At 30.7% G+C, this 12956-nt stretch overlaps 3 protein-coding genes across 5 annotated transcripts; 1 reads left to right on the forward strand and 2 right to left on the reverse strand.

Moving 5' to 3' along the window:
- Window positions 1–264: 264 nt before the first annotated feature.
- LOC100748766 (neural/ectodermal development factor IMP-L2) lies at window positions 265–5521 on the reverse strand. Of its 2 annotated transcripts, none has more exons than XM_003489592.4 (7): window positions 5399–5521; window positions 1908–2108; window positions 1582–1643; window positions 1429–1513; window positions 1150–1339; window positions 427–740; window positions 265–306 (listed from the first exon to the last, which is right to left on the reverse strand). In XM_003489592.4, the coding sequence occupies exons 1-7, from the start codon at window positions 5399–5401 to the stop codon at window positions 274–276; spliced, it is 888 nt and encodes a 295-aa protein (XP_003489640.1). In that variant the 5' UTR covers window positions 5402–5521; the 3' UTR covers window positions 265–273. The 2 variants fall into 2 exon arrangements, with proteins under 2 accessions (XP_003489640.1, XP_012241183.1); XM_012385760.3 differs by lacking the exon at window positions 5399–5521 and adding an exon at window positions 4461–4610.
- Window positions 5522–8090: 2569 nt separating this feature from the next.
- LOC100749123 (transmembrane protein 170A) lies at window positions 8091–9716 on the forward strand. Of its 2 annotated transcripts, none has more exons than XM_003489596.4 (4): window positions 8091–8447; window positions 8686–8869; window positions 8964–9069; window positions 9271–9716. In XM_003489596.4, the coding sequence occupies exons 2-4, from the start codon at window positions 8770–8772 to the stop codon at window positions 9464–9466; spliced, it is 402 nt and encodes a 133-aa protein (XP_003489644.1). In that variant the 5' UTR covers window positions 8091–8447; window positions 8686–8769; the 3' UTR covers window positions 9467–9716. The 2 variants fall into 2 exon arrangements, with proteins under 2 accessions (XP_003489644.1, XP_003489643.1); XM_003489595.4 differs by having other exon boundaries at window positions 8100–8447; window positions 8765–8869.
- LOC100748254 (E3 UFM1-protein ligase 1 homolog) lies at window positions 9458–12861 on the reverse strand. Its single transcript, XM_003489587.4, has 5 exons — window positions 12654–12861; window positions 11814–12391; window positions 11583–11729; window positions 10137–11495; window positions 9458–10043 (listed from the first exon to the last, which is right to left on the reverse strand). The coding sequence occupies exons 1-5, from the start codon at window positions 12731–12733 to the stop codon at window positions 9901–9903; spliced, it is 2307 nt and encodes a 768-aa protein (XP_003489635.1). The 5' UTR covers window positions 12734–12861; the 3' UTR covers window positions 9458–9900.
- Window positions 12862–12956: the final 95 nt, after the last annotated feature.

Genomic DNA, 12956 nt, shown 5'->3' on the forward strand with positions numbered 1-12956 from the left:
TTGGCACCTTAAAATCTATTATAAAACTTTAAGTAAAATAGTGACTGCATTTTAATTAATATTAACTAAATGTAGCGTTGTTGATTCTTAAACGCATTGTCATGTCTTCAGTACCGTAATATGTATAATCTTATATATAGTGCTTATACTGAAAAAACAATACCATTTGAACGCTAACGAACACCGAAATTTAGCGCGAGAAGACTGTGGCATGTCATACAATACAATGATAGCCGGAGATCGGATTAATTGGGTTCGTTTTTCAATAATTGTTTAGTTGATTGTTCGAGCCACTTCCTTTTCGGGCTGAAAAATAAAATCGAAATATATTTAAATTACTTTAAATAAATTTAGAGTATTTTTTCTATGTGATCAATCGAACCAAATACTAAATCATCAAATTTAGGTAAAATTATAGAAACTTACACGCAAAGGATAGAGGAACGTGCTGATGACTTGTTGACGATTTTTAGACTTGGCTTGGCAAGTGTAGCCACCCATGTCTTCCCATAAAAGTTCTTCTATTATTAGGTCACCGTTGTCCAATACTCTGTGTCGCAAGTTAGTTGACAGAGTTAGAGGTATGTTGTAGTTATCCACCCAAGTGATTTGTGGTGTTGGTTTTCCACTTGCTCTGCAAGGCAACACAACTGTTGCTCCAATAGTGGCTACCAGAGTAGGCGAGTAAAGAGTAATTACTGGGTCGCTTTCAGAACTGCAGTTACTGGCACCACCTTCGTCTGTAAAGAAATCGTTGAATGAGAAATTTTTATGTTTCGAACTGTTCGAGATTTCGTCAGTGTTAGAATGTTACAGCTGAGTCTTCTTATGAAAGAATCACAATTTATAATTAGAAATCTGGAAAATTAGTTGATGCGAGTAAATCGATGTTGGCACTTGACGAAAATCAAATAGTTTTATTATTATAATCATATAAAAAATGATAAACTATCTGATGTCGAATTCAATTGGCGAAATAATGCATGGGAAAGAGTGAAGAGAAAGAGCGAAGAGTTTCATGAATCACTCATTAGTGAAATATACGAATGTATTATGAAAGATAAGAGGCTTGCGTGACAGTTGGTCAAAGCTTCATGTTAATGTAGTTCCAGATGATTGACAGTTAATTGTTAATTGTATTCCACTTACTGTTAACCAGCAGCACCGTAGGAGTGGAGATCTTCACCTCTCTCGCAGAAACCGACGCACAGTAGATCAATCCAGCATCATCCGGAGTAACGCATTCTATCACGAGTTTCGAATTAATTCTGGCCACTCCTTTCCACTCTTCGGATGGATCGTACAAAGAATGCGTACTGGTTTTCACATATTCGATCAGCTATCACAAAGGACAATACCGGAAATTAATATTCTCTTCTTTCCTCTTGATCGTATGATATAAGAATCGTGTTTGATCGAACTACTTACTTGTTCGTTACTACCGCTTCCTGTAAACCAGAGAATTTCTGGTGGAGGACTGCCGCTAGCTTTGCATTCCAATTCCACTTTGCTTCTGTAATAACAGAAGAAATACAGTATTATCGGTTTACGCATCTATTCTCTTCGATGTGTGATATTTACCCCACAATGGTTTCGATGCCGTTTACTGGATTCTGTGTGATTTTAGTCCATGGCTCTACAGGCTGAAAATCGAAACGTTGAATGTTATCTTTTGGAATTTATTTGTACTGAGATTTTCCTAATCCCTAGGACAAAAAGTCCCATTTTTCGCAAATATATTTTCAAAAAAGTTAAATTTTTATAGAACAACGATTTAAATGCCATCTTATATTCGTTACATTCAGCGTCCAGTGATCATACTTATTGCAAATTTTTTTTTGCCTAGGTTTGGCCCATTTCCTAAATTCGTGAAAGTTTATTTAATTAATGAATTATGTTTACCTTACCTTCGATTCAGTTCGTGTCCCATATTCCGACAATGGTGTTAGGAAATTGGAATTGTGCTCTATCATTTGCCTGTTTATGCTTCTACGTTCGGCAGCTCGTTCAACGGCATGCCGCGGCAGGAATGAAAAAGGGTGTCCCGAAACCGTATACGATACGGTGATAACGCAAACGAGATTAATCAGTATTGAACAAGATCGCATCTGAAAGCATAAAATGAGGCCGTGAAAGGCAAAGTCGATATATCATTGGCAATTACGATCGGCAATGTTACCGGCTAACGATGTTACATGAAAGAAACTAATTTGATGAATGTGAAAGGACATTGTGCAATGATTGAATCAGAATGAACACTAACGTCATGCTCCTTTCGCAGAAATTGGACCGATTGAATATAACAATGCGGATTTAATTGCCGGGTTAGGTGCGCGATTTATAATATCGATTCATTCGACCTTCCTTCGAGGATACGAATAAACACAATTGGCAACAATGAAATTAAACTCTTGAGGACGCGACGATAATTAAATATCTCCGATAACAACCAGAATACACATTCCATTCTTTCTTTTTTCCTGCTTTCCTCTTTATAGCACCGTATTAATACTAGCTAGTTTCGTTTAATAATTTCGCTGAAAACGAGTTAATGATATTATGATTAATCCTTCATCGTTTTAACACACTTTCTCTTCCATAACGTTCTTTCTCAACTCATTCGATGTCCTTGCTATTGTAATCGTACGAATAGATATCTCTAATAGTGGACGAAATTACGATATACAGATAATGATGGATCACGTGGCGACAATTTTGAAACAATCTCGTGTTGAAACTAACATAAAATTTATGATACAGCCGGAGGAACCGTTCGCTCGGATCAGTCGCATGGCCTGCTTGTTAATGTGAGCATCGAAATCACCAAATTAAAGAGATTTCCTTATCTACCGTATTTTATTATCGTGATATAGACAAGACAAGACGCTCGATACCTTGGCCGCGTATCCTTCTGACGGTAGACTGACAACGTGTCGCACGAGGAATGCACGGTTTCCGAATGACATCTCTCGCTTCGACTTAAATCTGTATCTCTCACGGTTCCTCCACTTCGACACGTTCGGTTAGGATTTTAGAGGCGTGTACGTGCTGGCCGCGTCGTTTACCGTGACTTTCAGGCGTTCCCTCGGCGGAACGTTGTTCTCACGAAGTTCACGAACAAAATTTAGATGCTACCGCATCATTTTATCTTTGGTGTTCTCGTCCCGCGTTTCTCCCCTTTTTCTTCCTCTCAGTCACTCAGTCAGAGAGTCTTTGTGAGAGGAAGAAGGAAGGTCACGCGTACCGTTTAAAGAAGATTAAGTAACTCGGCTGTTAACAAGACAAGATGTTTGGAAATGAATTCGCGCGAGCGTTAATGAACACACATGCGGTGCAAAAAAATAAGGGAGAATCTGGAGACGATACGGTGCGACGTGGTGTGTGCGTGAGCGTGTGTGTCTCTCTTTTTTATTTTATTTTTTCTCCTTCTTCTTTTACTGGAAACACTTGCATGCAGCGTGTCCCGAGAACAGTTAAAAGTGGCTAAAACTTCCGAGGTTTACGACGGTTTTATAGTTTCGTAATGAGGATCGGTACTTAATTTCTTCGATGTTTCAATGGGCACCAGATCCATATACATTATATTTAACCGGTTATGAGAAGGACTATTTAACTTATCTAGACAATAATTAGTTACTTAGGCAGAAAATGTTACGAATATTATATAAACATAAATAATATCGAAATATTTAATGAATACGCGTTAATTAAACGTGATTATGTTGAAGCAAAGAAAAGAATATATCTTAAAATACGAATAATTGAACATTTCAATGTTTTATGTTTTTGAAACATGTTAAATGTATGTTAAAGTAATTTGAAATTGTGAAAAAAGTTGATAATAATCAAAAATTGTAAGTTGAATTTATATTTAGTTCAGACTCGATTGTATGATGAAAGCAATTAGGTACTTTGCGTTAGTGTAATTCTGCGGTCGAAAATTACGATATATATATATATAGGTAACGTTGTTGAAGTGTAATCAAAAACTGATATGACCACAGGTAGATGATGTTATCATCAGCCAGTATTTAGACGTCTTTAAATTTCCTCGAGAACGTCATGATGAAATTAATCGAAAAGTGTCAAATAATTTGATGCGGGAAAAAGGATAAAATAGACTGTTCTATTAAAAATTGGGAAAATTGTTTGAAAATTTGCTTATTAAGATATATGTAACTAAAAATAGAATTCAGTTCTCCATGTGTTATCTACTTTCAAGGGACTAAGAAATATAAACTGTAAAATCTATATTTTAATCAGAAATCTTCCTTTCTATAAGAATTTGCCTTACAGTTATCTGTCCTATTTATATAAAGTTTATCTACATGTATCTCGTACTTCTCACTTTTTTACATAGAATCTATTTACACGTGGTTTAAACTCGGAAATTTTCAAATCGATATATATATATATATATATGTGTATTCTGTTTAAAAAATTTCTTTCCTTTTTCTTACCTTGGAACTTATGAATCACGACGGATAATTGTCACAGGTAGATAAAGTCCGTAGGAATATCGAATCTGGTACTGCTATGAGATAGAACTTTTTATAAAGATACTCGCGCCGGAGATGCTTTCTAGGAGCGCACATCACGGGAGGAGGTTTCGAACCGAATGATGCAACTTCTTATACAATCTTCGCATCTTCCCTATCTCGCGCCCTCTTTCCGCGGAGCCCTTTAACGTATCGTAATCTAGATATGATATTAGCTAGCCCGTAAACTGCGATAAGGAAATATGCAGTGTGAAACACCAATCACGAAATGAATAAAAACTTTCATCCTTTTCTCCTATTTTGTTCCTGTCTGTTTCTTTTTTTCTTTTTTTTTAATTATATGCATAAGAGTATGTTACATACTTAGAAAAAAAGAAAATAAAATAAAATCAAATGAAAAAGAAAGAAATTCTTTTCTTCTAGTTTATTTCGTTTTTCTTTTTTCTTTTTCTATATGTTTGTAAAAATATATTATATTCTTGTCCAAAAAGTAAAAAAAGAAGAAACAGAAGGCAAAGAGAATTCCCTTTCACTCTGTTGCATTCTTTTGTCCTCTCTTCAAGGTATATTGTGTTCATTCAAGTCATGTTCTTAAACGAAAAATCGAAAGAAATGAAAGAATAAGCCTAAATGATTATCAGATTTCACCAAAGAATTTCTCTTTCCTTTTCAAAAGAATAAGCAACGTACAAAGGATCTGGTGAAGATCAATTATTATAATCTGACAAAAAGTGTTAACATTAACTATGGTTCACTGACAGTCCAAGAAACTAGTCGATAATTTCTACTTTTATAGTAGTCTATCACTCGTGTAACGGCGCGAAACAGCGTAAAAGAGGGTAAAAAGGTGGCTATAAAACTAACCAATCGAGGATCCACGTTAGAAAATTTAAACTTACCATTATTTCGTTAACTTTCTCTTGAAGTTCGAAAACGATTCAAGGTTTACTATTTAATCGACAGTTTGGCAGCGACGAATAAAAATACTGACTGAGCGTAGTCGAACAGATATTGACACATTTATATATTTCGAATATGGCAATGGACGCCCTCGCTTATACCTGATTGGACGAGACAGCGAAGAGTAGGGAGGGTACCAACATGTCAAACAATTGAATTCATTACCCGCGCGTCTCGTTTGTGCACGCGTAGGTAATAGTCGTACAATTTACTTCCACCCTCATCTATGCTCATCATCGATTTTTACTTCGAAACAGCCACTGCGATAATTACTTTTATTGAAACTGATCGTACCAAGAACGAGGCGTTCATAATTACCCCCAACCAGCTTCTTCTCGGTCGGATCCAAACGGTACGAAAGACTATCGAAACTTTTGTACGGGTACCCTTCAATTTGTCGGGATGTAGAGTTAATGTTAAAACACGTGAACTACTGTGAATGAGCTATGACGGATAATTGTATGGGTCTCTGATTAATTGATAGAATATCGTAAAACGAATTGATCTTATTGAATTGTCCACGCCAATGACTTATTAGCGATGGATTGTAAGCTCTAAATAATCTGCTTCTTTTCCAAGTCGTTAAGCGACTTCTGAACTTTTACTAATAGATTTACTTATTTACATAAAAGAATAAGTTAATTTTTATTTAATGTGTTTGTTTTTGCTAATAATTAGCTTCGAAAATCTTTATTTTCTCATTTATTTTCCCATTTATAAGTTTATAAATTTATTTTTAATTTTACAAGATTATATGATTTCAGTATGTAACCAGTGATTTTATTTTTATGTGTTATATATATTTACCTATATGAAACCTAATGGTAAAAATGTATCACTTTGTATCCTTCGGTTCTTCGTAAACCGAATTCTTCGAACAGATAGCATGTCGGCATCTGATGAATAGGAGGGGGGTTAGTTAAAACATTTCTTATGGCGTGGTGTTATATCATGTTTATATACACATGTAATTTAGTACGTAATTTAAACAATTTAAAAGAAGATTGGAATTGAAAATTTTTGGGACTAAGCTATTACGAAAAATTTAAATATGTACACAAATATGTATAGAAATATGTATACAATCTTTGTTTACATAAGTGTACATTTAGTAGAATTTCGTTTGCTTCTTAATATGTTATATCTATCTATTATATATTGCAGGAAAAATGTAAATATACATAAACATATAGAATAAATTACTTGAAGCTGAAAAATAAAAAATTATCATAAATGTTATATATATATATATATTTATTTATTTGTATTTATATTTATACTTCTTATATTCTATACATCCTACAAAATTATGTATTAATTTAAACTTAAGTAAAAATATTGTGTATGAAAATATTATCCTCTTATAATATGAAAAGAAACGCATAGCACTACTTTAACTTAAAATAATTAGAAGAATAGAAGATAAGGAACGGTAAAAAAATATAATTTCTTTTACTGAAGAAAGTATAATTAATTTAATCGCAGAAAATTAAAAAATAAAATAAGATTATAATTTGTATTGGAAAAGATTTATTTTATAATATGTATCATATCTTTCTCAATTGATCATATATATTTCGATTTCCGGCTATTATTTTCATTAGTTCACGTTTGATCAATTTGATTACCTACTGCGATAATCTGAAATCGCGAATTACAATCAATGGATATTTTGTCGTCAAGGATGACCAAAAAGAAATGATAGTATCATCGAACTATTGCGTTGTGCTATTTTAAGAGAAATAATTTTAATTAGTCATATATATAAGATATTTAAATATTCATAAAAAAATTATTGCAATTAAATTTTTAGGAGAAAAAAATAGGTTTGGATATTTCATATATGTGTTATAGATGCATAGAAATTGTAATTATGTTGATTTATTTATTTTTACATTATTTAACATTGGAATAACAAATTACTTTTCATTTGACGTTGATTCTATTTCAATTGCGTTTAGTAATTTAGCCGTACTAACGATATCTTCTTCTATATTTTTCAAATTTGTATCAACTTCATTTATTCCTTTCAATACATCTTGCAAAACCTGCAAATTAAAAAGAAAGAATTACTATATACCATATTGTAACACATTGCAGTTTGTTTAAAGAAAAATATTCCTAGTTATATTTTCTATGAAACTAAATAATAAACATTTATCTTATTCTACGAAAGGTATGATAAGAAATACGATAAAACAATTTCTATATACAAAATTTTATTTTTATTCATAAATATAACCTCTAACCATTCTTATGTTTTGATAAAGTAACGTAACGTCTTCTTCTTTATATTGAAAGGGAGGTTCATAAAAAGATGCTGAAGATACTGATCTACTGGTCATGTTCAGTTTATTATCCTATTATTACTTGAAACTTTTGTTACTTTTGTTATTTTTAACTTAACTAACGCTGTCAAATTTTGTTTACATATATTAATTTTAAATTCCCTAGCGATCCTACTGAGGAGTATTTGTCATTTGTAGTTTGCATGGACATAGGAACGTGGAATAGGAATGACAATAAGAATAGGAATGTTCCCATGTCCATAGTAGTTTAATGTATCGTGTAGATGCATCATAAACATTTTAAATTCAATGGTGAGGAGGATTCTACAAGGAAACGAATTAATTGTTATATTTAAAATCGTCATAATTTGCATATTATATAAAAAGTAGTTCCATCTCTAGAATTTCTTACTTAATTTTTGTTGATCTATAATATTGATTTTATGATATTGGTTTCACATAAATTCAAAAGAGTGCGCTGATAGTTCTATATACTTTGTGTTTGCCTTTCTTTGTAAGATATAATAAGTTCAAACTGTTATTATGCTGACAATTATTAAAAAAATGTTAAAATAGATTACGCGAGAAATGACATTAAACGCGTATAACATTTGCTATTAAATGCAAAAGTAACTTAACAACATGGAAATGTATGTATTGATGTGACGTATAATGCACAAAAACAATTTATGATGAAGATGTAAGTTAAAATAGATTTCTCGATATTTTGTTTCTATTTCATAGTAAATTATACAATTTTTTAAGAAGGAATCTTGAATTTTAATGTATTTAAAAGTATAAAATAAAATTTAAAAAATTTACTTACATCATACAGAGTATTTTACACCATTGCGGAGTTTAAGAATATTTTTCTTAGATGTTGATTTGATTGTCATTATGTATAAAATGTTCTTTCATAAAAATGTGTTCAATTATAGTTACAAATGCATATTACTGAAGTTATAACTTTTCTTAATGCTGATATAAAAAGTATATCTTAAAATATTTCTAAAACAGTTACAATGGAAGCACAAACAGATAGTTCTGTTTTGCGACCACCAGTTAATTTAAGAAATATTAACACTGGCAATGTTTTTTATACACCTCTAACTTCATTTGCTGGTATGTAAATATTCATAAAAATATTTAGTTTTTCTAAATATTTTAAATTTCTTCTAAATTCAAATATCGTTTTTGGTCTTTATAACTTTTGCAGAAATGTGGTATCAAATATTCTTATGGGCTCTATTTTCTTCCGTTTTTGTTCACACTATAGCTGGTGCTATTTGTTTTGCTACATTAAGACAACATAAATATGGAAAGTAGGTATACATTTATTAATTATGTTCGAGTAATAAGAAATTTATAATGTAATGGATAACATATATTACTGATATTTATATCAGAAACCATATTAGTTAACAAATCAGATACTAAGTGCCAATTATAAAAAAATGTTAAATTTTTTTTATATGTATAATGCATTTAGAATATAAAATAACTTAGTAAATTTTCATTTAAAGATTCTTCCCATTGCTGATTATAATAATGGGTATATTATTGCCATTAACATCAGGAGTTCTTAGTTCTGCTGCCGTTGCTTTTGTATACAGAGCATCTCGATATCCACTGCCACCGTTATATGCATTATTTTGGGGTATTGGTCAGACTGTTGTAGCAGGATGTGTTGGATTCACGAGAATATTAGCAACTTTATAATGTGAATCAAAATTTGTAAATGAATGGTGCACAAGACATTGTTATTCAGGAATGTTGGATATAACATATAATAAGGAGTTTTAAGATTTGAAAACAAATGAATAGTATTCTATTAGTATTAGTAATAGTAATTATATAGTATTAGCAATAGATAATAGAGTAATAAAATTTGTACATATATAATTGTATAATATTGTACAGATGTATTAAAAACTAGGTTTAAAATAATTATAAGATTTTCAAAGTAAAATATTAAAGAATATTATTTATTACTTATATAAAAATGAACAATCGTTTTAATAAAATTCCAATTATTTTATATTTTTTTTACAATTTGTTGCAATTCAGTGCAAAACATAGTATAAAACTCTTGAATACATTTTTATACAAATTAATAATATTCATATTTACATACAATTATGTGTATTTATTCTCTATTCTTGTAGTTTATCACTTTTTAAATGTTGTTTATAATTATTTGCAATATTTTTAATTTCTACCAACCCAGCTTCTAATTCCTTCTGAGTATTAAGTTTTACTTCTTCATCTAAAGAAGTTAAATTTTTCAGCACCATATCTGTAATATAAATATAAGTATTGCACAAATAAATATACATTAATGGTGTAAATGTTAAAGATAAATTGATAAAAGTCATTAAATATTTCATACCATGGTATTTAAATAATATTTCCATCGTTGAAAGTTGCAATTGTTTTTGAAGAAATGAAAGAACTGTTGATACATGTCTTCCAGACATATGTAATACACTTTGTGTTGCTGCAATAAATAATATACTTGTGACTAAATGTAGTGCTAATGCAGGATCTTGTGTTGCATTAAGCTTTTCTAATAAGGCTTCTTTGTGGCCCAAGATAAATGGTCTTTCCTTCCTTTTATCATATTTTTTTAGCACTAAACAACAAATCGCCATTGCTGCATCTATAAAATTCAAAAAATCATCTATGGAATTTCCAGCAATAGATTTGTGTATATTAGTTAAGGGTTCATTCACATCCTCTGGCAAATCAAGTAGCAGTTTTTGCCTTGTTTCAGTGGTAATATTGTCAGGGAATCGGAGCATACTTTGCTGCGCAGCTAATTTAAATATCTCATTGACAAAATCAGTACCAAGAGATTTTAGTAAGTACTTTGTTAAAGCAGCTTGATCCGCTTTATCTATATGCTTAATACCTTTGTCAAATATTTTAATGTTTGTTACTAGAACATTTAAACGTTCTTCAATTTCACTTAAATTTGTAGTTTTATTGTTTTGTGCTAACTGTTCTGCAATAGATATAGCATAATTGTTTACTTTTTGTTCTAAGCATGATGCTAATTCATCTACCAGGTCATCAATTATTGCTAAATTATCATCTTTTGCAATTTCATTTTTAATATCTTCCAAAGATACTATTTTAAGTCCAGTTTTAGTCGATGGGACTTCTATATTTTCATCGTCGGATTCAGGATCGCGATTTTTTCCTTGTAGATACTTCTTTTTAGTAGATTTTGTTTTTGTTTCTCGACCTTGCATACCACCACCCGCTTTGCCGGTTGTAGCTTTCTTTCGACGTTCTTCTTTTTTATTTCCTTTATTTTCAAATATTAAGTCCACTGATTTAGATTTAATCCTATTCTCTGCTATCGTTTGGAACCATTGTCCACTAACTAATGCTTCTCTAGCCTTTGCATCTGCCATTGGCTCAAGAGACTTACTTAAAGATTGTAAGAATGCATCAGACATTACTACAGTTTTTGCAAATACGTACGTATTATACATATTTATTTTATTCTTCGCGATTTTAAGAAGCATTTCCATATCTTTATCAGAAAATACAGATGGTAAAAGAGGACTTATATCAACAAAAGATCCAGTTGCAATAGCTTCTTCAATATTTGCATCTATTTGATCTCTAATATTTGCACCTACCGCAACAGAATCTAAGAAGACTAAATCTTCATTTGGAAAATGACGCTTTACAAAATTTGGTGGATCTGATATCCCAAAACGAGTAAGTGCATCATATTCTGAAAAATCATATTTGTATAAAACATTATATTTTATACTCGCTATTATTTTATCAACATTATTTCATAACAAAATATAATACAAACCTAAATAACCATTTTGTTTATAAAAATTATTTAACCATTCATTTTGACTTTTAGAATATATAGTTGGTATATATACACTATTTGTTCCTTGTTTTCCTGCTACTACACCAGGAATTTGTTTCATTTCCTGTAAGTTATCTAGGATTGCTATAAATTAGAAATATAGAGATATTAAATTATATCATACATTAGTATATTTCAGGTATATATACTTATATTACATGTACTCACAAAAAAATATTCTTTCTGAAACAGAACACTGTCCTAAGATTCCTGATAGCGGTGTAGGCTTTGTGATTGCACATAAGGCTCCTCTTATTTTTGCTTTATTTCTAGCTATAAAACTTTCCGTATAAAAGACTTTAGAATCTTGGGGGTCTTGCTTACCATATATGTTTCTTCCTAATTCTTTTTCAATTACTGATTGTAAGAAATCAGCTGGTAAGTCATAATCTATTGTCAATTCTGACACATTGATAATCCCATGTTGGATTAATCTGTCATTGATTTCTTCTGCAATCTTCTTTATATAAGTTTTATCAATAAGCTGCCCAAGTATTATCTTTAATCCTTTGTTATGTTTTTCTAAATCATTTGCTACTTTGGATACATGAGACAAATTAACATTGAGGATTTGTGATAAATCAACCATGTTGATTCTTCCACCATGAACGTACAATTCATCTTTAATTTCTTTGCCAAGATGTTGAGGTGTAACATATTCTTTACCATCATTGGTGAATATTACTTCTAATAATTTACTCTCTATTAGCTTCGTTACAATTTCCACACAATTACGTTCTGATAATCTATGTAGAATATTAAAAGTATTATAGAGAGATATATACAAAATAAAAAATACAATAAAATAAATATATTAGTTCTAATCAATTTCTTGAAATAGATTAAATAGAATTAGATGTATGAAAGTTTACTATATTTCTGAGTTATATCAGAAATTCAATTCAATTGCATCCTACAGCTGTTTAAAATTACTCTGTAGTAAATATTGCTAATAATGTATGTGTAGTGAAAAAATAGATATCCATGTTTCATAAAAATAAATCATACTTTTGTAGCGTAGAACTTAGTTGAGCTTTCTGAAAATCAGCTGCTAGTCTTTTAACTTCATCCCAGTCTACAGTACTCATTTTAAATACTTGTAATTAAATTGCCAGGTTGTACAATTAAACACTTGACACCCTTTAACGTTGATCATACAATTGATAGAAGTACTAATGTATGTCAATTTCATATTTTTATTGTGACATCTAGTGTAAATTGAGAGAAGTACAGCGTAAGTTAAATTAATTTCAAAAATTTGAAATTTTTGTTATAAATTATTGCTACTATCTACTATCATGAATAGAAAAA

Source organism: Bombus impatiens, unplaced genomic scaffold (assembly GCF_000188095.3).
Source record: "Bombus impatiens unplaced genomic scaffold, BIMP_2.2 scf_0349, whole genome shotgun sequence".
NCBI lineage: Eukaryota > Metazoa > Arthropoda > Insecta > Hymenoptera > Apidae > Bombus > Bombus impatiens.